This window comes from Copadichromis virginalis, unplaced genomic scaffold (genome assembly GCF_057382275.1).
Source record: "Copadichromis virginalis isolate Kocher_CV1m ecotype Utaka unplaced genomic scaffold, C_Virginalis_male_GT1.1 unmapped_scaffold_1, whole genome shotgun sequence".
NCBI classification, from domain to species: Eukaryota; Metazoa; Chordata; class Actinopteri; order Cichliformes; family Cichlidae; genus Copadichromis; species Copadichromis virginalis.
Window position 1 is genome coordinate 2,949,733 of NW_028188589.1, and position 26,827 is coordinate 2,976,559.

The following is a 26,827-nucleotide window of genomic DNA, read 5'->3' on the forward strand; positions in this document are numbered from 1 at the left end:
GAAATGCAGAAGGAAGCCACATAACAAGCCCTAAAACTAGAACTCAGGAAACACTAAAAAACTAAGGAACCGTGAGAAGAAACCAAAACTCAAAAAACACTGGGCCACCCACCCAGGACCATAACACTTCAGATCTGAGCAAGCACGCTGCCATGGGAACGTGACATTGACAGAGAAACCCCCGGATCCTCCCCCTGACATGACCGCTGTGGGCAGACCTCCACCCGCCCCACTCGGGAGTGGAAACACAAAACATTATTTTATGTCATGTGCTGGAATATACAGGAAATAGGTTTAAATGTTAAACACATTTCATCAAGTCAAAAACAGCTATAATATAATTTAATCTTTTCTTGATGCATAAAATAAAAAGATTAAAAACAATAAAACAATTAAAAGAAAGGCTTTTTAATTTGATTCATTTCTATATGATGGATTATGCAGAAAAAGTCTCGGGCTGAAACGTCTACTTTCTACTTTATTACGTATTCAAGTCGTGTTTTTTTAAAGAGTAAAGTAACCAAATACTTTTGAAAATAAGTAATCAGTAAAGACATGGGATTACTTAGTAACTGAGTGCTTATTTCCAGTAACTTGAGCAGCACAGCTTGTAATGAAGTAAATGTTGTGTATGATGTGAATGAAAGAGAGCCTGGTGAGGTGAGTCAGTCTTTACACAGCTCTGTTAACAACATGTTGTTGCTGCTGCACAAAGATCAGGAATGCTGCAAACTGAATCTCTGCTGCAGGCAGTGACTCGTTTTTCTAGTTTAAACTTCCCTGGAAGATTGTTCAACTTGAAAACAGCCAACATCATTATCAACACCTCTCACTGTAAACTCAAACCATAAAACCCTTAAGGATCCACGGCCTTATGGTTTTTTAAACCGATGATCTTAAACATGTGAGCTCATCAGAACTGAAAATGAAGACAACCAGTTGGCTCAATTCTACCGAGTGCAGCTACATTTCAAGCTTAAATACATTTCTCCTGTAACTGTGTTTTCTTGGCCTCCATCAATGAAATACTGCACAGTTTATATTTAATAAATATGCAAAATTTTAAAAAGAAAACATGTTTAAGATAGTGTAAGTACTGTTGAATATGTTAATGGCAGGTTTGATGAAATTACAAACGTGGTCAGTCTGATGTATGATCTGATGCAAACTGCAGTTCTGTTAAATACTGTGTTGACATGTTGATGCGTCACAAAGATCAGGTCTGCTCCAAATGAAACTCTGCTGCAGTTACCAGTGTTTCCAGTTTAAACTTCCATGGAGACTGTGTGCTTGGCTGAAAACAGCAGCATCATTGAAACACGTCTGATTGTCATGAATATGATGTGAGAGCGAGCAGAGAGCTGATGCTGACTTCAGTAAAGAGCTCAGCTGTGACTGACTGTGTGGATTATATATGTTATACCTGGAAGTGTCTCTGCATGTCTGTGACTCTGGATTAAAGTGATCCGTGAACAACTTTGTGACGTCTGCATGTTAGTGATGGTCTCACAGTAAAGTCTAGAGTATTACATGAAACACAACCTTATTGACGCCACTGATTTGTGTGTTGTTTCCCAGAACACGCGACTCTTAGCAAGACATTCTTGGAGATACACGTTTACCTCGTAAAGTCTGGTTAGCGTTGCTGAAAGGTTTTAATTCAACCCAAACGATGATGCTGAAATAAAAGTCCGAGACAAAACTGTTTGGTTCCAGTGTGTCCAAACTCTGATCTTGTGTTTCCTATATTAGAGCTGGAAAGCTGCTGAACACGTTTCCATGTTAGTTCCTGCAGCAGCCACTGAAACAGCATTTCTACAGTCCAGCACTGATTCAGCTCATAACAAGGTTCAGGTTGGTTCCTGCTGTAGACTCTAATAAAAAATGACTATCTATTACAAACCAGACAATTTTTCTTGGATTGACGTTTTGTAAATGTCCACAGCAGTAGGTGGAGGAGGAGCTGGGGCCCTCAGGCAGCAGACTCTCTTTGTAGAACCAGGAAACCAATCAGAAGGAACTCGGGTTAAAGAGAGCCAGGAGGATTCAAATGCAATGATATCCTGCTCAGCTACAGCTGACGGTCAGTGAGAAACAGCAGCTCATTAAAAGTTTTTAAATTACTGACAGACGGAGCAGCTGCTATGTAAAAGTGCAGGTTAGATATTTGGAGCCATCACTGAAATCCTCGATCAGCTCTGCTTTTGACCCCACATCTAAAAATGTCAAAGGACAGTTGGTTTGTAGACGTCAGGCTCTGAGGTTTACCAAGAGAGTCTAACAGGAAGCCCAACAGTGCACGTCAGAACTTCTCTGACACTGTTATACCAGAAATGTCCTTACCTGGTTGGCAAACCCACCAACCTGACACACCTGAAGTCTTTGGCACAAGTCGTGCTGACTATGTTCACTCAGGTGCTTGGTCTTCAGACCATGTTGTGATTGATGAACCTGACTTGACTCCTACCAAGACTGACTCAGATCTCACTGCACCACAGCCAGTAAGGTGGAGGCGCTCTGACAGAGAAAGACATCCATCTGAGAAGTTTCCTTATGAGGAAGTAGGAGAGCCGCTGACCTTGGCTATTAGCTCCTTTTCTCAAACCTCAGCTGTTGCATTCTCCACAACTGTTACTCCACCACGTCCACGTTGGTCAACGATGCATGAAGGGACTCGCCCGGTGGCGCCAGTGTCCGGCAGCCTGGCCTCTGTCAGTGCGCCCCAGGGCAGCCGTGGCTACAATATAGCTGCCATCACCAGTGTGTGAATGTGTGTGTGAATGGGTGGATGACTGAATGTAGAGTAAAGCGCTATACAAATGCAGGCCATTTACCATTTAAGTCGTGTGGAAATGTGGAGAGTCTGTGAGCTGCATTCACAAACAGGTTGGATCACCCTGAATGACAACGATTAGAGGAGGGTCTTCCATCAGTACCAAGCTCTGCTGATTTTCATTAATAAAACTTAAACCTGCTCAGTGAAAAACAGAGTGAAATCAGACAAGACTGAGTCCACTTTTAACTTTGTTTCGTCAGATTTAACAGGAACTCATCTGAAGATCAGCCTCCTCCCTGTACGGGGAAAATTCCTATCAAGTCTGCACCTGTCCTGCTTCAGGTGAAGCCCCGCCTCCTTCCAGGAATCACCTGTGTGTCTGCGTTTAGTGTGCAGCTGTGCAGCTTGTTGTTGGTGTGTGAAGAAGCTGTAAGTTTGCTCTGTTTCCTCCTTTAACAGTTTGTCTTTAGGAACTTTATGAGCAGATCAGGAAGTGAGACGTTTGTATTTACATAAAATAAAACCAATGAGATGATTTGATGATTGGCTGAATCCACTCTGGTTATCAGTCAGTAACTCTGCACTCAAACATTTGTCTTTGATAAACAGTTTAAAACGATCTGAATGAAACTTTGGATCCAACATCACTGGTGGAACAATGATCGTCCCTTTAACTGGAAACAGATGAAACCAGTTTCTTCTTCAGAAGCCGACATTCAGGTTTTACTGAGTGACGTCAAAACAACATGAAGCTGCTCCAGCTCAGTTCAGGGTCACTGCAAACAGAGATAATCAGAAGTAAATACAGACTCTCTCACACACCATCAATATTTAAGGATGTTTTCACTGCGGTTTAAATCCTACATATACTTGATGTTGATGCAGGAGTAAAGCCTCTCAGAATCAAACACATTTAAGCCTCTGTGACTCAGGACTGTGTGAAGTGCACAATCGAACACTTTTTAATCTGTTTCAAGTTAAACACAATGAAGTGTTCAAAGGAAAAACATGTTACTATGTGAATCCTGCTTGATGGACCAGAGCAGAGCCTCCCTCTGTGCTCTGTTCATCACTCTGTCAGTCTGAGTTATTCATGAAGCACAAGCAGCTGATGATAAGCTGGTTAATGTTGGCACACACACACACTGTGACACTGTCAGACATGAGGAAGTGTGCAGGTAAACTCTGCTCAGAAATGACAATGAGGAGCTACACAGACTGATGGAGCTCATAGAGTGAGACGTTTATTTTACATGAAGTAAACCTGATGTATGATCTGATCTGTAGATCAAACTGATGTGTTTAATAACCTGTTGTTTAGGGCTGGGCGATATGGCCTCAAATCCATATCACGATATATTCTTCTGTATAACATATTTTCCACACTTAAAATCCTTTAATTTCCTCAAAAATCGAGAGTGTGCCTTATGTATGAATTCTGGTTGTGCTTACTGACCTCGAACCGATTTTGGCTGCAGAAATCTGTTAAAAATGTTTTAGTACAACTTTGGTAAGCAGCACTGCTTGATGGATCGTCAGAGCATCACGGCTGCCGTAGTGAGGAGCTTCACGGAGGAATCTGGGTCCAAAACTCCGACAACTTCAGGTACCAAAGTCAAACGAACACAAAGAGTTAAAAATGGTCTAAATTCTTTCATCTTTAATTAAATCATCAGCGTTGCTGCTTTACCAGGTGTAACAATTAAGTTTAACATCCAGGTAGGGCTGCTCAATTAATCGAATTTTAATCTCGATTACGATCTGGGCTTTCAACGATCATTAAAAATGACTGAGCCGATTATTAGCCCCTCCCTCGTGCTTTACTCTCGCGCTGCTCCGTGTGGCAAATCGAGCGCACCTCTCTGCATTTCAAACACGTGTCACAACAATTAAGAGCAGCGGCCTCCAACCTTTTTTGCTCCACGGACCGGTTTATGCTGGTACCGAAAAAAAGAAAATTTATTCATAACACACGTGAAAAGACCCAGGAAAACCAAGTCAACGATAAAAACAATAACAAAATAACGTGGAAAACCGATAAAAACCCTGAAAACTATACATTTCACACCTGAGCCTCAACTCTCGCGGCCCGGTACCAAACGACTCACCGACCGGGACCGGTCCGAGGCCCGGGGGTTGGGGACCGCTGATTAAGAGGACCCGAGGGAAGCTCGGAAAGCCAAGCAGAAGTTATTTGGAGAGGAGAGTGACTGCTGTTGGTTGAAAAGAGGTAAAAAAACTTCAGTGGTTTGGAAACATGGGTTCAGTCAGACGTTGATCAAGTAGACTGTGTGTAAACTTTGCTACGGTGTCATAGCTGCACCACAGAGCAACACTGCAAAGTTCACTAAACATAGATGTTTACATTTTTCATTTATTTTTTTATATTGCAAACATTTGCACTGTTATCAGTATTTGCACACTATTTAATATTATTTTTTGACAACCTTTAAAGTCATTATTCAACACATTGTTATTGTTAAATAAATATTGTCAAATAATCGAGATCTCAATTTCAATGAAAATAACCGTGATTATCATTTTTGCCATAATCGAGCAGCCCTACGTCCAGGCATCCATGAAAACAGAATTTATTCAATTTAACGGAGTTAGAAGTTAACAGGAAGTTAGCTCGCTAGTTTCCACCTAAACATTTCATAGCATATTCTGACTGAGAGATTTTTGAAACTAATTGAAACGTACAGCTCTGCTATCACTTCCAACATAAATGAAGACTAAACAGCAGTGGCGTTTGCAGGGTTACTGAAGTTGGACTACCTGGTATATAATGTTGTGCTACATGACTGCTAGCGACACAGTTATGTTAGCATAACATTAGCACAGTGAAGCTGGAGGATGAATGCTAACTTTTTGGCTTTCGCCATATTTCAATAGTGCTTCATCTCTTTGTTATGACTGTCGCCCGCCATAATTGCAGATGATAATTGTTGTAGCTGCTGCGATGCTTTCGACCAAAACAGGCGCAGCTTGATGACATCATCAACATGCGGTATAGTCACAATCTCTATCGTTGGCCAAATTTATATCGTTTCTATCGTATATCGTTTCTATGGCTCACCCCTACTGTTGTTACTGTTGATCAGCTGAGATCAGCTGTGCTACAAACTGGAACTCTGCTGAACTGGATTTACTCGTTTCGTGAACTTTTAAGAACGAATGCTTCCTTGGCTGAAAGCAGTGAACATAATTTAAAAAACAGCTTTACTTGCACATAAATCTGTCAGTAAAGTCTGGATAATAAATTCTGGTGGTGTTATAGGTTCTCTTGGTCAGCTTGGTGTTGGTTTGGCTCCTGCATAAAACAGTTTGCTCTCATATTTGACACTGACAGGAACAAAGAGTAAAAAACACGACAACCAAACTAAAAAAGAGAGACGAGTTAAAGCAGAAGATATTTTGTGTGTCAGAACATGTGATCCTCACCAAGAGAGAAAAGCTCTGATTATTGTTGCTGAACTGTGATGGTGAACAGTCTCCTCTGTTGATCCCAGTGTGACTGAAGTCCGTGTGATGAGTGAGGACTGAGCCTGTGTTGGTCGATCGTCTCTAAACAGGATGTGAAGCATCAGTTCAGTCGTATTAAAGCCCTGAATAAACAGTCCTTCTGTATCCACTGTCTGTGTTTGGCTCCTCATCTTCAAAGGCTCAACACAAGATGTTGGTCACATCAACATAAAACACAGGATTTGCTGCAGATGTTGAAGTGTGTTCTCCATATGAGAGAAGCTGCTGATCGTGTTTGTATGTTAGCACCTGTAGGATCGATGAACAGCTCTGACTCAGTTCACTAACCAGGCTCAGGGGAATAACTGGGATATTTCCCCAACAGAGACGTCCTGCTGGGATCGTTTTCCTGCTCTACACTCTGGTGTTTCTGCTCAAAAAAACAACAAAATGAATTTCCATGAGCCTACAGATCGTGGACTTCTTTGAGAAACTTAAAGAAGACGCTTTTCTTTCCTTAGATTGAACTTAAACAAAGGATTTGAGGAGCAGAAAAGTTTTTAAAGAGAAATTAAACATATTAATAAATATTCTGTTTATTTTACGTTATTTAGGTGTTTAGGTTATTTTTCTGTTTTCTGTCACACGTCTGCTCTCGAGTCGTTATCAACAGTGTATCAATGCATTCCTGTGGGTGGAGACAGAAACACACACCCAAAAAGAGCTCAGAGCAAGAATAAAAGAGGAGGAGACAGGATCAGAGTGGGACAGTGGAGCTTGTTGTTGGTGTCTCTGTGTGAAGAAACTGTAAGTTTGCTTTGTTTCCACCTTTAACAGTTTGTTTGTTTCTGTGATGTTTGGACCTGATGTCCTCCATCACACCGACACTCTCTCTCCCCTCTGTTCCATATGTGACAGAGGGGAGAGAGTCTCTCACTCAGAGAACCAAGGTTACAATGTAACCACACGTTCCGCTCTTGTGTTTGAATCCTCATGATTATAGATTATTGATTGGCTGGAATCAAACAGTTTGAAGAACATTTATTCGTGTGGCAGTTTCAGCTGCTGCTCACAAATCTGATAACAGGAACAAGTTAGTTCCACGAGGAAGACGTTCGTCTGGGCGCGTTGGCCTCGTCGGTCATGTGACCGTGTTACTGTTCGGGCTCAAACTGATACGAGTGGTTTAGCAGGTGTGACAGGACGATGCTGCACAGCCTCATTGTTCAGGTGTGAGTCAGACTCTGAGTCTTTATACAGTCCTGTTTAACAACATGTTGTTCCTGTTGATGTGTCACAGAGATCAGCTGTGCTAAACTCTGCTGCGTGCAGCTACTAGTTTCTCTAGTTTGGTGATGGAAACGTCGATGAGACTGTTTCCATCACCAAACATCACGAGGAACACCTCTGAGTCTGATTCTGACTCTGTGCATAAAACCACAAATATCCCTTCATGTCTGTTCATCGGATTCTGTAATGTGAGAAACTTTGATGTCTGAATTTTGTTCTATCATTAAAGGATGTTGGCTGCTGTGTTTGCACATGCTCAGTGTGACAGGATGTTGGCTGCTCTATTTGCACATGCTCAGTGTGACAGGATGTTGGCTGCTCTATTTGCACATGCTCAGTGTGACAGGATGTTGGCTGCTGTGTTTGCACATGCTCAGTGTGACAGGATGTTGGCTGCTCTATTTGCACATGCTCAGTGTGACAGGATGTTGGCTGCTGTGTTTGCACATGCTCAGTGTGACAGGATGTTGGCTGCTCTATTTGCACATGCTCAGTGTGACAGGATGGTGGCTGCTGTGTTTGCACATGCTCAGTGTGACAGGATGGTGGCTGCTGTGCTTGCACATGCTCAGTGTGACAGGATGTTGGCTGCTCTATTTGCACATGCTCAGTGTGACAGGATGTTGGCTGCTGTGTTTGCACATGCTCAGTGTGACAGGATGGTGGCTGCTGTGCTTGCACATGCTCAGTTTGACAGGATGTTGGCTGCTCTATTTGCACATGCTCAGTGTGACAGGATGTTGGCTGCTGTGTTTGCACATGCTCAGTGTGACAGGATGTTGGCTGCTCTATTTGCACATGCTCAGTGTGACAGGATGTTGGCTGCTGTGTTTGCACATGCTCAGTGTGACAGGATGTTGGCTGCTCTATTTGCACATGCTCAGTGTGACAGGATGTTGGCTGCTCTGTTTGCACATGCTCAGTGTGACAGGATGTTGGCTGCTCTATTTGCACATGCTCAGTGTGACAGGATGGTGGCTGCTGTGTTTGCACATGCTCAGTGTGACAGGATGGTGGCTGCTGTGTTTGCACATGCTCAGTGTGACAGGATGGTGGCTGCTGTGCTTGCACATGCTCAGTTTGACAGGATGTTGGCTGCTCTATTTGCACATGCTCAGTTTGACAGGATGTTGGCTGCTCTATTTGCACATGCTCAGTGTGACAGGATGTTGGCTGCTCTATTTGCACATGCTCAGTGTGACAGGATGGTGGCTGCTGTGTTTGCACATGCTCAGTGTGACAGGATGTTGGCTGCTCTGTTTGCACATGCTCAGTGTGACAGGATGTTGGCTGCTGTGTTTGCACATGCTCAGTGTGACAGGTTGTTGGCTGCTGTGTTTGCACATGCTCAGTGTGACAGGTTGTTGGCTGCTGTGTTTGCACATGCTCAGTGTGACAGGATGTTGGCTGCTGTGAAAGCTGAATGCTCTGTGGTTAGAAGTGATGTCACACATTAGGATAACTGTGCTCGCTCTCTGTCAGAGTAACAGAGAGCGAGCAATTTGACCACATGACCCTCAGTACACAGCATGATGTGCGCTGTAAACAGGAAGTAGAGGAGCAGGACTGAGGTAAACCTCTGAGGGATCAAACTGAGACTGAGCTCCAGATGTTTCCACATGTTTCTGCTCTGCGTGTGTTTGATGATTATTTCAGGTATAGATGATGGAATATGGCCAGTCTGATGTGAGCCTGCTTCTCTGACAGCTCCTCACCTCTCTGTGCTGCCCCCTGCTGGCTCTGATCATTACTGACTGAGTCCTTGCTGCCACTTTATTAGGTACAGCTTGCTAACACAGGCTCAGACCTGCTTTGCCTTCAGAGCTGAGCCTTAAATCTTCATGGCTCAGATTCAGCGAAGTACTGGAAACATCCCTCAGAGTCATGTGATCAGTGACGTCTGCTTTCAGCACTGACAGATAGACAGGATATATAATAATAATAATCAAATGCTGATTTTTTTTCAGCCCTTTGTCTGAATGCTAATCCAGCTGTGTGTGTTTGTAATGACAGTAAATAAATGTCAGACTTACAGCTCCTGCTTTACTGCATTAAAGTGATCAGATGAGTTCAGCACTTTGACATGGATGGTAGTGAAAGCAGGAAATGACAAATGTAGCACAGCAGCAGCGTTTAACAGAAACTCTGGGATGAACATCATTCATAGAACAGCTTCCAGCTTCTTTTGCTCGGCTACAGTTTGGATGGATTTGCATTTAAAGATGCAACAAGACTAAAATGGTTAGGGTCAGGAGGTCAAAGGTCAGAGCTCCTGTGGGTCTGAGGGCGGCCTCACGCTGGAGAAGGATGAAGGCGTCTGACCTGAGCCAGTGTTTGACATGAACACATCAGCACTGCTGTCAGTGAGCCTAACGACAGCCGTTAGCATCATTTCAGTGTTTCAGTCATAAAAACACTTCCTGTCACTGTGGTGGTTACAGTGACATCATGCAGTTTGTGCTTTGACCTCCAGAGGGCGACAAATCAGCACAGACAGAGAGCTCCATTCAAACTTTGCTGCCATCAGGAATAATTCTTCAAATATAATCATCAGTGTTTGAGCAGCTATGATATCAGGGACAATCTAGACATGTGTGACAATACTGAACATGTCACATGACACACCTCAAACATCATGTGATCCACTCTCAGTCTGCACTTTCATTCATGACTTCAACAGGTTGAAATGAGCTTTGAAGAAACATCAGTGAAATAAATCTTTCATGGATTCATGTGAGCAGCAGATGAACTTTGTACCAACAACATCTTCAATAACAGAGTCTGAATGAAGCTCAGGTGTTGATGCTGCTCACTGATTGGACGCTTGGTTTCAGCTCTGCTCTCAGTCTTTACTGCACAGGTGAAGGTAGAAAGTGTGACTGGATCTATAGACTGGAAAAAGAGAAACATGCTGAACATTTGAAGCTTTGCAGCAGAAATGTTCATGTTACAAATTAGAGATGGACCGATCCGATATTACGTATCGGTATCGGTCTGATACTGACCTAAATTACTGGATCAGATATCGGAGAAAAATAAAAAATGTAATCCGATCCATTAAATATCACGAAAGCACCTCACAAAACTTGCAACACGCCGTAACTCACCTCAGAACGTTAGCACTCGGAGCAGTATGCATCACGTGATAGAGCGGCTGTGGCATGCGGGACCTGTCGGTGGTCTGGATAGCATGTGGAGCTTCGCTAGCAACCCGGCATTTCATCTCCGACAAAGTTATCCCGAGAGAAGTAAAGCAAGTGTGTAAGTCCATCTCTGAATGTTTGTAAAGCATTCCTGCGTTAAGCTTAACGAGCGACTGCCTCTCGCTCTCCGGCTGCTACTTCAATCGTGAAACTGCTTAAATCAGCTGATCGGCTTTTCTGTCGCGAGTCCGTCTCTCTTCTTTGTTTTTGGTCCACTTTGCACCAGAAAGAGGAAACCAGCGGCTGAACAACAGCAGAACGTTTAAGCTTGATCAGCTGTTGTTAGAATTTATTTAATATTACTTTCTACACCAGGATCTTTTTCTACGTAGCTGACGGCTGGTAACTGTGCAGGGGCGGATCTAGCAAAGTTTAGCCAGGGGGGCCGATAGGGCATGAACAGGGAAAAGGGGGCACAAAGACATACTTTTCTTTCTTATTCTCATTTAAAATGTCGAGCTTTTAATAAATAATTATCTGACACCCAAAGTTTTAATTTGATGTAAAATGAATAGAAGTCAATTACTGTATATAGTGACTATTAAGTCTAATATATATACCCTAGTAAGCTATAGTACTTTTTCCTTTGGGAAGGTACCATCTGTGCAGTCTGCAATTTTGTTGAAGAAAGATGTTGAATCTATTTAATATTTCTTGAAAAATAATTGATTTCTGTGCATTTTTTTTTCACACTGCATCAAATTAAGGTTGATTACGTCGATTAAGCATCATGAGGTGGAGCGTGAGGGGTGGTTCCCTATTTTTTATTTATTTATTTTTGTTGTTGCTGGGAGTTGGAACCCTATTAGTTAGGTTGCTTAATATTTACGCTAAGTACTCTTTAAAATACCAGAATAGGGAGGATGGTGTAGGTCTAAGTTTATTAGATTGATCAGTATTGCTGAACTATGAAATGTTTTTTTTGTATACAGGTATAACAGAATAGCTTTAGTGTAGTTGTTGTTTTAAACTTGAGTATGAACTTATACAAAATGCAGCAAGATATTTAAAAACAGTTTTGTTGATTAAAAAACACTATATCGGATTCATATCGGTATCGGCAGATATCCAAATTTATGATATCGGTATCGGACATAAAAAAGTGGTATCGTGCCATCTCTATTACAAATACAGCAGAGCTGATCTGGGATCAGTGTGTTCACACCTGCAGCTACAACAAGGTTTCATGTCTCCACACGTCAGCATGTGAACTTTACTCTGACTCAGTCTGAGCAGTCAGACGGCATATTTTTAAAGTTAACACATCAGCACACACAGAGCTGAGCCCCTCCCACCTGTGCTGAGTTTCAGGTGGAGCCCCGCCTCCTTCCAGGAAGCAGCTCACCTGTGTGTCCGTGTTTAGTGTCCAGGTGTGGAGTGGAGCTTGTTGTTGGTGTGAAGAAACTGTAAGTTTGCTTTGTTTCCTCCTTTAACAATTTGTCTTTAGGAACTTTACTGTTTGTTCAGCTCGTGTTTGATTTCTTCACACAACAAACTGTGTGTGTTTGTATTTCCGGTCTCTCCATTAAAGTACTGGTGTCAAGCCAGCCTCCAATTCGAGACTTGCAGTCAAGCCAGCCTCCAGTTTGTTTTACGTTCCCTGTGTATTCAAAGTATTACGGGAATGGATGTGGAAACCGGATTTCAAAATAAAAGCCAACTTCGAGTGAATTAACAGATATGTTAAGAACATAATAACATATAATTTAGGCTTTTTTTTTTTTTTACAAACTCTAATGTTAGATCTATATGACACAGCCTTGTACCCTAATTGTGCCCTGTCACTATCAAGGCCATCTTATTTTGGATTTCAAAGTAAAAGCCCTGTGAATCTTCATTTTTGAACTACTCTTTCAATGACTTAATAATGCTCTTAAAAGCAAAAGTCGTATTTCCAAATACTATTTGAACTTTATATCAACACTTTCCAACCACAGTCTTTTTACAGTGATACCATATCAATATCAAGTCAGTCTGATTTTGCCTTTCATAGTAATGGCCCTTTGAAATTGTCCATAATTGACTTAATCTTCTAACGATTCAAAATGCTCTAAAATGAAAAATTCTTGTTTCCACAGGGTAATTCCACCTTAGATCAACAGTATACAGCCCCACAGTGATACCATATCAATATCAAGTCATTCTGATTATGCCTTCCAAAATAAAAGCCTTTTTAAATTGTCCATAATTGACCTAACTTTCAGTGATTTCAAAATGTTTTAAAATGGAAATTTCCTGTTTCCACAGGGTAATTCCACTCCAGATCAACAGTATACAACCTCACGATGTTACCATATCAATATCAAGACATTCTGATATTGCTTTAAAAAATAAAAGCATGTTCAAACTGCCCATATCTGAGTTGCTCCTGGAACAATTTCAAAATGCTCTAAAATGGCACATTCCTGTTTCCACAGGGTAATTCCACCTTAGATCAACAGTATACAGCCCCACAGTGATACCATATCAATATCAAGTCATTCTGATTATGCCTTCCAAAATAAAAGCCTTTTTAAATTGTCCATAATTGACCTAACTTTCAGTGATTTCAAAATGCTCTAAAATGGAAAATTCCTGTTTCCACAGGATAATTCCACTTTAGATCAACAGTATACAGCCCCACAGTGATACCATATCAATATCAAGTCATTCTGATTATGCCTTCCAAAATAAATGCCCTTTCAAATTGAGCATATACGGCCTACTTTTTTGACGATTTCAAAATGTTCTTAAACAGAATTTTGCTGTTTCCACAGGATAATTTCACTTTAGTTCAACATTATACAACCTCACGATGTTACCATATCAATATCAAGTCATTCTGATTTTGCTTTCAAAAATAAAAGCATTTTCAAACTGCCCATATCTGACTTGATCCTGGAACAATTTCAAAATGCTCTAAAATGGAAAATTCCTGTTTCCACAGGGTAATTCCACCTTAGATCAACAGTATACAGCCCCACAGTGATACCATATCAATATCAAGTCATTCTGATTATGCCTTCCAAAATAAATGCCCTTTCAAATTGAGCATATATACGACCTACTTTTTTAACGATTTCAAAATGCTCTAAAAGTGAAAATTGCTGTTTCCACAGGATAATTTCACTTTAGGTCAACAGTATACAACCTCACGATGTTACCACATCAATATCAAGTCATTCTGATTTTGCTTTCAAAAATAAAAGCATTTTCCAAATGCCCATATCTGACTTGATCCTGGAACAATTTCAAAATGCTCTAAAATGGAAAATTCCTGTTTCCACAGGGTAATTCCACCTTAGATCACCAGTATACAGCCCCACAGTGATACCATATCAATATCAAGTCATTCTGATTTTGCTCTCAAAAATAAAAGCCTTTTCAAATTGTCCATAATTGACCTAACTTTCAGTGATTTCAAAATGCTCTAAAATGGAAATTTCCTGTTTCCACAGGGTAATTCCACTTTAGATCAACAGTATACAGCCCCACAGTGATACCATATCAATGTCAAGTCATTCTGATTTTGCCTTCCAAAGTAAAAGCCTTTTCAAATTGTCCACAATTGACCTAACTTTCAGTGATTTCAAAATGCTCTAAAATGGAAATTTCGTGTTTCCACAGGATAATTCTACTCCAGATCAACAGTATACAGCCCCACAGTGATACCATATTAATATCAAGTCATTCTGATTTTGCCTTCCAAAATAAAAGACTTTTCAAATTGCCAAGATACGACCTACTCTTTTAAAGATTTCAAAATGCTCTAAAAGTGAAAATTGCTGTTTCCACAGGATAATTTCACTTTAGGTCAACAGTATACAACCTCACGATGTTACCATATCAATTTCAAGTAATTCTGATTATGCCTTCCAAAATAATGGCCTGTTGAAAATGCCCATAATTTACCTAACTTTCAGTGATTTCAGAATGCTCTAAAAAGGAAGATTTCAGTTTCCACAGGGTAATTCCACTTTAGATCAACAGTATACAACCTCACGATGTTACCATGTCAATTTCAAGTCAGTCTGATTTTGCTTTTCAAAATAAAAGCTTTTTCAATTTGCCCATATATGACTTACTCTTGGAGCGAATTCAAAATGCTCTAAGATGGAAAATTGCTGTTTCCACAGCATAATTCCACTTTAGATCAATAGTATCCAACCCCACAGTGATACCATATCAATATCAAATCAGTCTGATGTTGCCTTCCAAAATAAAAGACTTTTCAAATTGCCGATATACGACCTACTCTTTTAAAGAATTCAGAACGCTCAAAAAATGAAACTTGCTCTTTCCACAGGATGAATCCATGTTAGATCAAAAGTGTACATCCACACCATGGTACTACTTCAATTTCAAGTCATTCTGATTTTGCCTTCCAACATAATGGCCTGTTGAAAATGCCAATAACTTACCTAACTTTCAGTGATTTCGGAATGCTCTAAAAAGGAAATTTTCTGTTTCCACAGAATAATTTCACTTTAAATCAACAGTATACAACCCCACAGAGATACGATGTTAAGATCAAGTCACTCTGATTTTGCCTTCCAAAATAAAAGTATTTTCAAATTGCCCGTAGACGACCTACTCGTTTAACGATTTCAAAATGCTCTTAAATTGAAAGATGCTGTTTCCACAGGATAATTCCACTTTAGATCAACAGTATCCAACCCGACAGTAAAACCATGTAAATTTCATGTTGGTCTGATTTCGCCTTTCAAATTAAAAGATGTCATTCTAAATAAAGAAATTACAAAACAGCTTGCAAACCAACCATGACATCTTTCCACAGACTTAAAATATAAACGTACTATCAATTACAACCTAGTGGCAATTTCAGCTTCCTTTTACATCATCTTTATGATTCAATTCTGTCATAATCAATTGAGTCTGATTTTGCTTTTCAAAATGAAAACCCAATATGTGTTGAAACAGCAATTTTCATTTTTAAAACATTCTGAAATAATTGAAAGAGTATATCACATATGGACAAATTCGACGGGCCATTAATTTGAAAGGCGAAATCAGACCAACATGAAATTTACATGGTTTTACTGTCGGGTTGGATACTGTTGATCTAAAGTGGAATTACCCTGTGGAAACTGAAATCTTCCTTTTTAGAGCATTCTGAAATCACTGAAAGTTAGGTAAATTATGGGCATTTTCAACAGGCCATTATTTTGGAAGGCATAATCAGAATGACTTGAAATTGATATGGTAACATCGTGAGGTTGTATACTGTTGATCTAAAGTGGAATTACCCTGTGGAAACTGAAATCTTCCTTTTTAGAGCATTCTGAAATCACTGAAAGTTAGGTAAATTATGGGCATTTTCAACAGGCCATTATTTTGGAAGGCATAATCAGAATTACTTGAAATTGATATGGTAACATCGTGAGGTTGTATACTGTTGACCTAAAGTGAAATTATCCTGTGGAAACACGCAATTTTCACTTTTAGAGCATTTTGAAATCTTTAAAAGAGTAGGTCGTATCTTGGCAATTTGAAAAGTCTTTTATTTTGGAAGGCAAAATCAGAATGACTTGATATTAATATGGTATCACTGTGGGGCTGTATACTGTTGATCTGGAGTAGAATTATCCTGTGGAAACACGAAATTTCATTTTTAGAGCATTTTGAAATCACTGAAAGTTAGGTCAATTGTGGACAATTTGAAAAGGCTTTTACTTTGGAAGGCAAAATCAGAATGACTTGATATTAATATGGTATCACTGTGGGGCTGTATACTGTTGATCTAAAGTGGAATTACCCTGTGGAAACAGGAATTTTCCATTTTAGAGCATTTTGAAATCACTGAAAGTTAGGTCAATTGTGGACAATTTGAAAAGGCTTTTACTTTGGAAGGCAAAATCAGAATGACTTGACATTGATATGGTATCACTGTGGGGCTGTATACTGTTGATCTAAAGTGGAATTACCCTGTGGAAACAGGAATTTTCCATTTTAGAGCATTTTGAAATCACTGAAAGTTAGGTCAATTATGGACAATTTGAAAAGGCTTTTATTTTTGAGAGCAAAATCAGAATGACTTGATATTGATATGGTATCACTGTGGGGCTGTATACTGTTGATCTAAGGTGGAATTACCCTGTGGAAACAGGAATTTTCCATTTTAGAGCATTTTGAAATTGTTCCAGGATCAAGCCAGATATGGGCATTTGGAAAATGCTTTTATTTTTGAAAGCAAAATCAGAATGACTTGATATTGATGTGGCAACATCGTGAGGTTGTATACTGTTGACCTAAAGTGAAATTATCCTGTGGAAACAGCAATTTTCACTTTTAGAGCATTTTGAAATCTTTAAAAGAGTAGGTCGTATCTTGGCAATTTGAAAAGTCTTTTATTTTGGAAGGCATAATCAGAATGACTTGATATTGATATGGTAACATCGTGAGGTTGTATACTGTTGACCTAAAGTGGAATTATCCTGTGGAAACAGCAAAATTCTTTTTAAGAACATTTTGAAATCGTTAAAAAAGTAGGTCGTATATATGCTCAATTTGAAAGGGCATTTATTTTGGAAGGCATAATCAGAATGACTTGATATTGATATGGTATCACTGTGGGGCTGTATACTGTTGATCTAAGGTGGAATTACCCTGTGGAAACAGGAATTTTCCATTTTAGAGCATTTTGAAATTGTTCCAGGATCAAGTCAGATATGGGCAGTTTGAAAATGCTTTTATTTTTGAAAGCAAAATCAGAATGACTTGATATTGATATGGTAACATCGTGAGGTTGTATAATGTTGAACTAAAGTGAAATTATCCTGTGGAAACAGCAAAATTCTGTTTAAGAACATTTTGAAATCGTCAAAAAAGTAGGCCGTATATGCTCAATTTGAAAGGGCATTTATTTTGGAAGGCATAATCAGAATGACTTGATATTGATATGGTATCACTGTGGGGCTGTATACTGTTGATCTAAAGTGGAATTATCCTGTGGAAACAGGAAATTTCCATTTTAGAGCATTTTGAAATAACTGAAAGTTAGGTCAATTATGGACAATTTAAAAAGGCTTTTATTTTGGAAGGCATAATCAGAATGACTTGATATTGATATGGTATCACTGTGGGGCTGTATACTGTTGATCTAAGGTGGAATTACCCTGTGGAAACAGGAATTTTCCTTTTTAGAGCATTTTGAAATCACTGAAAGTTAGGTCAATTATGGACAATTTGAAAAGGCTTTTATTTTTGAGAGCAAAATCAGAATGACTTGATATTGATATGGTATCACTGTGGGGCTGTATACTGTTGATCTAAAGTGGAATTACCCTGTGGAAACAGGAATGTGCCATTTTAGAGCATTTTGAAATTGTTCCAGGAGCAACTCAGATATGGGCAGTTTGAAAATGCTTTTATTTTTTAAAGCAATATCAGAATGTCTTGATATTGATATGGTAACATCGTGAGGTTGTATACTGTTGATCTGGAGTGGAATTACCCTGTGGAAACAGGAAATTTCCATTTTAAAACATTTTGAAATCACTGAAAGTTAGGTCAATTATGGACAATTTAAAAAGGCTTTTATTTTGGAAGGCATAATCAGAATGACTTGATATTGATATGGTATCACTGTGGGGCTGTATACTGTTGATCTAAGGTGGAATTACCCTGTGGAAACAAGAATTTTTCATTTTAGAGCATTTTGAATCGTTAGAAGATTAAGTCAATTATGGACAATTTCAAAGGGCCATTACTATGAAAGGCAAAATCAGACTGACTTGATATTGATATGGTATCACTGTAAAAAGACTGTGGTTGGAAAGTGTTGATATAAAGTTCAAATAGTATTTGGAAATACGACTTTTGCTTTTAAGAGCATTATTAAGTCATTGAAAGAGTAGTTCAAAAATGAAGATTCACAGGGCTTTTACTTTGAAATCCAAAATAAGATGGCCTTGATAGTGACAGGGCACAATTAGGGTACAAGGCTGTGTCATATAGATCTAACATTAGAGTTTGTAAAAAAAAAAAAAAGCCTAAATTATATGTTATTATGTTCTTAACATATCTGTTAATTCACTCGAAGTTGGCTTTTATTTTGAAATCCGGTTTCCACATCCATTCCCGTAATACTTTGAATACACAGGGAACGTAAAACAAACTGGAGGCTGGCTTGACTGCAAGTCTCGAATTGGAGGCTGGCTTGACACCAGTATTAAAGTCAGTGTGTAATGTTTCCTGGCTAACATCAGCTGTGTGCAGCTTAGTTCAGCACAAATCTGCCGCTCCATAGTTCACGGTAACGGACTCACAGCTGGACCAACGAGGCCGAGTGTGTCCGCCACTCTGAGCTACGTTCGTGTTTGTGTACTTGTAGTTTGTACTTTGAGTTCACTCAGAGCCCACAGAGGACGCAGCGTACGTGATGACGTCACAGCCCTTTACCTCCTTTACTGTCACTGTGATTAATATTTACACACGAGACACCTGCAGAGCTCTGACGCTAAGCTAGCACACAGCATGCTAACACTAAGCTAACACTAAGCTAACGCTAAGCTAACGCTAAGCTAACACTAAACTAACACTAAGAGTTCTTACAGACACGAGTTAAAAAGCTGCTTTTAGTGTGTGATCAGAGTCCAGGACTGAGAGCAGCAGCAGAGCTGATGGATGATGAATTACTGGATGGAAGAAGCTTCTCATTAGCAGTGAATCAGTGTGTGTGCAGTTCTCTGCAAACTCAGCAGCAAGAATTAGTGTGAAGCTTTAACTCTGCTGATCCTCTTTGAATCCTGGATCAGCTGAAACGTTTAAAATGTTGTTCACACGTGTTGGACTGACTGAAGCTTCCAGTCACAGTGAATCAGTGTGTGTCAGTGAATGCATCGTGTGTGCTTCAGGCTCCATCTAGTGGACTGATAGCAGAGCAGCTGATGGCAGCTTCCTCTGCCTCACACTGCTGTCTGACTGCATCCAGCTGACACTGAGATGAAGCAGGAAAGAAGCAGCTGATATTTGGACAGCACACATGATGAAAGGAGGATTTCAGCTGATGTGCACATGAATGATTTGTGTTTCCTCTGCAGGTAGAAAGTGTGTGTGAGCTGAATTGAGCAGCATGGATCAGTGTGAGGACAGAGAGGAGGGAGTCCCTCCCTCTAAAAGCACTCTGTGTGGGGAACATGAGAGCCAGACCAAAGCTCAGAGGTGAGATGACCATCTCTAACTGTCCATGACTCTTCTCCATGTCACAGCTCAGCACTCACATCACTGCTGCATCATTATTCACAGGAACCAGCCTGGACCTCCACCCAGCTCTGTGTCCTTACAGAGTGACGCGTCTAAAGATCGTCTCATTCATTTTAAATCCCAGCCTGTGTCTGCTGCAGAGAGGTGAGCTGTTAGCAACATGAACTCTTTGATTAAACTGCTTGATGTTGTTGGATATAAACTACAAACACGTCGTTCCCTCAGTCCCATTTAAACTGTCTTTTAAAACAAGCCTTTGGTTTCTAAACAACTGAAAACCCACTTCAGCAAACAGGAAGTGATCAGAGCGTCCGTCCACTTCCTGTCAGGCCCTGCAAACATTTCATATTGAAGAAAAGTAGCTGACATCTCACATTTTTACTCCACCACATTCAACCATTTTGACATTTTACAGCATGAAACTCTTGTCACATGACTCCTGTTATGTTATAGAGTCATGTGACCACCAGGGAGGGATTTGTATGGATGAAACACATTCAAATCAATCTGATTCATCAATGGAAACATTTTTGGTGTAAATGCAGCAACACTGAAAACGCTGAAGATAAAAACACAACAGATGAAATATGAACAAATCGAGGCTTTGAATACACGTGTGTGTGTTTGAGACACAGAGATAAATGGATTGTGTGTCTGTCCTATTGCTGCATGAGGGTTTTATTGTAGATTTTGTGCGTGTACACTTTTGACCACGAAGGTGTTGAAAGGGCGTAAAACAGTTGGAGGCACCAGAGTGAACACTAGTGCTGTCAGTAGATTAAAACATGACTAATTAATGACACAATCTTCTGTCATTAATCCTGATTAATCACAATTACTTGATCAATAGCTGCAGTTACATTTTTCCAACTTTATATTTAAGCCTGTAACAGACGTTTACACCATATAATGAAGTCAATGCAGAATAAACACAAAGAATGTTAAACGCTTCAATTCAAAGAGACTTTGAATAGTTTTCAGTCTTTAACTCAGCTTCTCTGCTGTAAATACAACTTTGTAACAAACATATATACTAAAAGCTAAGTGTGCACTAATATATAATAATATATAATCTATATTACTGCTGTTAATGAAAATGTTTAATCAGACTCATCACAGGGTTACTGTGGATTAATTTGGATTAATCACCATTTAACATCATTTTTAATGTAAACGAATCAAAGTTCATTTCATGAGCAAACAGACTCGAGAGAAAAGGGCAAATTTACACACTTAACATGTTTATTGAACATGTAAACATTGATAAACCTCCTGAATGAGCCGACCCCCCCAGGGACAGTCCTGCATGCTAATGATGGGCTCTGCTCTGTACCTGCAGGATTCTGTCAGCCACAAACTCCTCAGCTGATCCTGAATCTGAGCCCATCTGTCAAACAATCATTTTCTTCACAGGTCTGTGGAGGTGGCACTGATCCTGCAGCAGTCTAACACTCTCTGTCACTCTTCTTCAAGTCTTTGACACGAGGAACCAAAACTATGTCATTAACAACACTAACAGGTCTGCAGTTTGTCCACTTGGCAGTTGTGTCATCAGTGCTTTGCATTGTTGTGATATTTTAAGCTGGAAGTGCTTCGGTGAAAAGAAAATTCCTTCTGTCACGATGTGCAGAATCCTTCATGTTGGTCGGCTGGTCCGTCTTGTTATTTTTTTAATGCTCAAACTTTCCATCGGGAGGTCAGTGTGTGTTTGTCATCTTCCATATTGAGCTGATTGGTTCAGCTGCCGTCACTAACAGATGTGCTGCATATCTGCACGTGTGCAAAGGTAACTCTACTCGGACAAACTGCTCGAAGTGCGTTGATAGAAACATTTCAGGGATTTTGAGTCGTTCTGCATCCAGATGTGTCGTGTTAAAGGTTTTTATCATGTTAATCATGATAACAGATGAACCCCTAACCCTACATGTTAATTTTGACAGCACTGCTAAATCCTTTTTAATGTTCTTCTGTCAGATCATTGATTAGACTCGACTCCAAATACGAGACTCGGAAAACTCAAATGAAAACTCAAATCAAAGCAATGAGAAAAGGACTTCTTGTGTTAGAATGAAAACATATGGAAGTGGTCAGGTTTCAAACACTCGATGAATCTACTGCACAGTTACATTCAGGGACCTTTGGCCTCCTGAGAGCATTAGTTGATGGTTCATCACAGTTTTCTCAAAGTTTCCTCTGAGCTTCTGCAGCATCATCACTTCCATCACTGACGAAAGAAAGTTCATAGAAAACAGAAAATATATCTTCAGAATCTGAGAGTCTAAAACTTGACAGACTTGATTCAGATGAAGTTATTTGAGCAGAAACTCCTGGATCTTTATCCTGTGTTGATCTAATCCTTCATGGTTCCTCCACAGAGTGGAGCAGCAGAGCTCAGAGGTTCCCAGTGGTCAGTCTGCCCAGCAGCATCAAACACAGCTGGACTCCATATTTATGGTCTGTACATGTACAACAACTACTGTTACATCTGTTCTGTTCACAGTCATCTCCATGCTGCTCTTTGTAGACCAGTGGATCGTCAGTGTGTCCAACATGGATCTGATGTTTGGCTCCATGATTTCAGTCTGATTGGCTCATTCATAAATATTCTGTTCCAGCTGCTGGAGGACAACATCATCACTTTTGTGAAGAACGAGCTGAAGAAGATCCAGAAGGTTCTAAGTCCAGATTACCCAGAATGCTTAGAGAGTCAGAGGAGCAGCAGCAGAGAGGCGTTTGTGAAGATCACAGTGGACTTCCTGAGGAGAATGAAGCAGGAGGAGCTGGCTGACCGTCTGCAGAGCAGTAAGAGGATTTATCTAAAGATTTAAGCTGCTGGATAAATGAACATTTTCCAGAGATGGAAGATGGAGCAACATGTTTTAAAGATTAGTTCTTTTTGGAATTGAGTGTTTATTTTTCTTCTCATTCAGAACTTCAAGCTCCAGTTTGTCATCGTAACCTTAAATCCACCCTGAAGAAGAAGTTCCAGTGTGTGTTTGAGGGCATCGCTAAAGCAGGAAACCCAACCCTCCTGAATCAGATCTACACAGAGCTCTACATCACAGAGGGAGGGACTGCAGAGGTCAATGATGAACATGAGGTCAGACAGATTGAAACAGCATCCAGGAAACCAGACAGACCAGAAACAACCATCAGACAAGAAGACATCTTTAAAGCCTCACCTGGAAGAGATGAACCAATCAGAACAGTGCTGACAAAGGGAGTAGCTGGCATTGGGAAAACAGTCTTAACACAGAAATACAGCCTGGACTGGGCTGAAGACAAAGCCAACCAGGACATCCAGTTCATATTTCCATTCACTTTCAGAGAGCTGAATGTGCTGAAAGAGGAAAAGTTCAGCTTGGTGGGACTTGTTCATCACTTCTTTACTGAAACCAAAGAAGCAGGAATCTGCAGCTTTGAAGACTTCCAGGTTGTGTTCATCTTTGATGGTCTGGATGAGTGTCGACTTCCTCTGGACTTCCACAAAACTACAATCCTAACTGACCCTAGAAAGTCCACCTCAATGGATGTGCTGCTGATAAACCTCATCAGGGGGAAACTGCTTCCCTCTGCTCGCCTCTGGATAACCACACGACCTGCAGCAGCCAATCAGATCCCTCCTGTCTGTGTTGGCATGGTGACAGAGGTCAGAGGCTTCACTGACCCACAGAAGGAGGAGTACTTCAGGAAGAGATTCAGAGATGAGGAGCAGGCCAGCAGCATCATCTCCCACATCAAGACATCACGAAGCCTCCACATCATGTGTCACATCCCAGTCTTCTGCTGGATCACTGCTACAGTTCTGGAGGATGTGCTGGAAACCAGAGAGGGAGGACAGCTGCCCAACACCCTGACTGAGATGTACATCCACTTCCTGGTGGTTCAGGCCAAAGTGAAGAAGGTCAAGTATGATGGAGGAGCTGAGACAGATCCACACTGGAGTCCTGAGAGCAAGAAGATGATGGAGTCTCTGGGAAAACTGGCTTTTGATCAGCTGCAGAAAGGAAACCTGATCTTCTATGAATCAGACCTGACAGAGTGTGGCATCGATATCAGAGCAGCCTCAGTGTACTCAGGAGTGTTCACACAGATCTTTAAAGAGGAGAGAGGACTGTACCAGGACAAGGTGTTCTGCTTCATCCATCTGAGTGTTCAGGAGTTTCTGGCTGCTCTTCATGTCCATCGGACCTTCATCAACTCTGGACTCAATCTCCTGGAACAACAACAAACAATCTCTACGTGGTCTAAACTATTTAACAAACTAAAACTTCAATCTCTCCACCAGAGTGCTGTGAACAAGGCCCTACAGAGTCCAAATGGACACCTGGACTTGTTCCTCCGCTTCCTCCTGGGTCTTTCACTGCAGACCAATCAGAGTCTCCTACGAGGTCTGCTGACACAGACAGGAAGTAGCTCACAGACCAATCAGGAAACAGTCCAGTACATCAAGGAGAAGCTCAGTGAGAATCTGTCTGCAGAGAAAAGCATCAATCTGATCCACTGTCTGAATGAACTGAATGATCGTTCTCTAGTGGAGGAGATCCAACAGTCCCTGAGATCAGGAAGTCTCTCCACAGGTGAACTGTCTCCTGCTCAGTGGTCAGCTCTGGTCTTCATCTTACTGTCATCAGAAGAAGATCTGGATGTGTTTGACCTGAAGAAATACTCTGCTTCAGAGGAGGCTCTTCTGAGAATGCTGCCAGTGGTCAAAGCCTCCAACAAAGCTCTGTAAGTACATATGTGATCATAGCTTTAGCTTTTAAATGTTTATTCTAGTTAACACAGATCAGGTGGAACAACTCAAATAAAATATCAAAAATATTAAGTGGTCATCGGTACTCAGTTTGTTCAATACTGAATACAATGGAGCACAAATTGTCCACGTTTCTGAAATATTTCTGGGTGTAACTGTCACCAAAGTGCAATTTAGACCTGGCCTGTGGTTGTTATCTAAGTGATAATCATCAATTCTACTAAAACAAATACAAAATAAAGAAATTTGACACATTCTGTTGATATCAAAAGCACACTGAACAATTCAGTGTTGTTTTACTGCTGTTCTCTCTTCACTTCTTCTCCTCTGATTCTCTCCACATGTTGCTCTGCATCAGTGCTCAGTTTCCTGACAAAACAAGATGAAATATTGCTAAATATAATAGTATCTCATTACGCTTCAGCATAAGTGTTTTATTTTTGTAATTGTTTATCTGTTATTTTTCAGACTGAGTCACTGTGACCTGTCAGAGAGAAGCTGTGAAGCTCTGGCCTCAGGTCTCAGCTCTCAGACCTCTAATCTGAGACAGCTGGACCTGAGTAACATCAACCTGAAGGATTCAGGCGTGAAGCTTCTGTCTGAAGGACTGAAGAGTCCACGCTGTACACTGGAAACTCTCAGGTGAGATCAAGCATTTTTCTTTCATCAACTGACAGAATTAGCAGATTAATAATAAGGCAGTCCTCTAATAAGAGGAGAAGTGGAGGTGTTTTGAAGGGCAACATACTCTTATGTTAACAAGACAAGAAGTAGTTCCTGGGAACTGCTTCCTTTGTTATTGTCTAAGTAGAAACATGATGGTGAAACAGTGATGAGTTTGCAGAGGTGGATCCACAGCACACAACACAACAATGCTGTTGCGTGCTGAAAGCAGACTTCTCACAGATTCTGAGGCTGCAGGTTTCATCACTGTCCAACCAAAATTCACTGAACCAGCAGTAAATGAACGTCCAAAACGACGCTTCATGTTTAAAAAACAGATGATCAGGGGGATTTGTGTTTACATCTTTTTTGTGTGATCTGTTCACCTGCTGTTTCAGCTGTTTGGTGGTTGTTGAGATGGTTTTGTGAACTTTTAGCTGAGATTCTGACGTTTCTGTAGATACCACACATGTCTAATTACTTTGTACAGCATGAATGGCCATAACGAGGTTTTTAACAGTAAGAAAAGTTGTAAAACTTCAGAAAATATAGTTAAAAGTCCAAAACCTTCTACGACTGGTGGCTTGTGGTAAGGAGCAGATCAAACGAGTAAAGAATTACGTTATAATTATAAATGGCTTCAACAGCACATTCAGGTCTGTGAGACTCATTCAGACACTGAGCCGTGGCTCTGTGCTACATGCACATATTTCTGCATCTCTGCCATTCAGACAAACTTTATATATAGTTTATTTTATGTAGGATTCAATACTGAACTGTACATTTAGTCTTTTTAAAGGCAGCAAGTTTTATTCAGTGTTTTCATGAAAGCCTTATTTTTATCCATTTACTGCTATTAGGAAGAACACGTGAGGTTTAAGACCTGGACCAGTTTGAAACCTTTTGTCCTCCACAGTGGAAAATGGGTGGAAATAAAAATGGGTCTCACTTTAGCCAGCTCCTAATTTTATCAGTTCTGCTCTCAGCGTCTCCTGTATATCTCCTGTATAAATGTTGCACTCAGCTTTGTGGTCTCCAATATCACTGAAATGCAGCCAGATGCTGCTCATTTTGCCTTTTCACTCTTTCCTGACACGCTTGCATTTCAGTACAGCTCCCATTTCTCTGTGTACTGGTCTCTACCACTACCCTTGCTGTCTATGGGACATGTCCTCTTTCACATAATGGTATGATCCCAGTCTGTCTCTTAAAGTGTTTGGCCACATGGTTTGCTCATCAGTAGTGCATTGTGTACTTATTTTAATAGTACTGCAGTATGAGAAGTGCAACATTCAGTGTGCAGAAACAGATCAGGTGCTTTCTAACAGCAGTGTTCCCTTTAACACAGCAGCAGTTCAAATATTTCTGTCAGTCTGAGCTGAAACATGAATCTAATCAAATATCAAATCAAAGTTCTTTGCCTCTGCCAGGACGTTAACATTTGATCTAGTTTTTTACAAAGTTCCCTCA

General features: G+C 40.5%; 1 protein-coding gene and 1 long non-coding RNA gene across 3 annotated transcripts; both read left to right on the forward strand.

Annotated features, from left to right (window-relative positions):
* Positions 1-6,730: 6,730 nt before the first annotated feature.
* LOC146679552 (uncharacterized) lies at positions 6,731-21,049 on the forward strand. 2 transcript variants are annotated; one of them, XR_014918544.1, is made up of 3 exons: positions 6,731-7,048; positions 19,776-19,896; positions 19,981-21,049. It is a non-coding gene; the product is annotated as an uncharacterized LOC146679552 (long non-coding RNA). The 2 variants fall into 2 exon arrangements; XR_014918543.1 differs by lacking the exon at positions 6,731-7,048 and adding an exon at positions 11,953-12,140.
* A 956-nt stretch (positions 21,050-22,005) lies between these two features.
* LOC146679553 (protein NLRC3-like) lies at positions 22,006-24,673 on the forward strand. Its single transcript, XM_085450391.1, has 2 exons — positions 22,006-22,024; positions 22,869-24,673. Exons 1-2 carry the CDS (start codon positions 22,006-22,008, stop codon positions 24,671-24,673), a joined length of 1,824 nt encoding a protein of 607 aa, XP_085306517.1.
* The last annotated feature ends 2,154 nt before the right edge of the window (positions 24,674-26,827 follow it).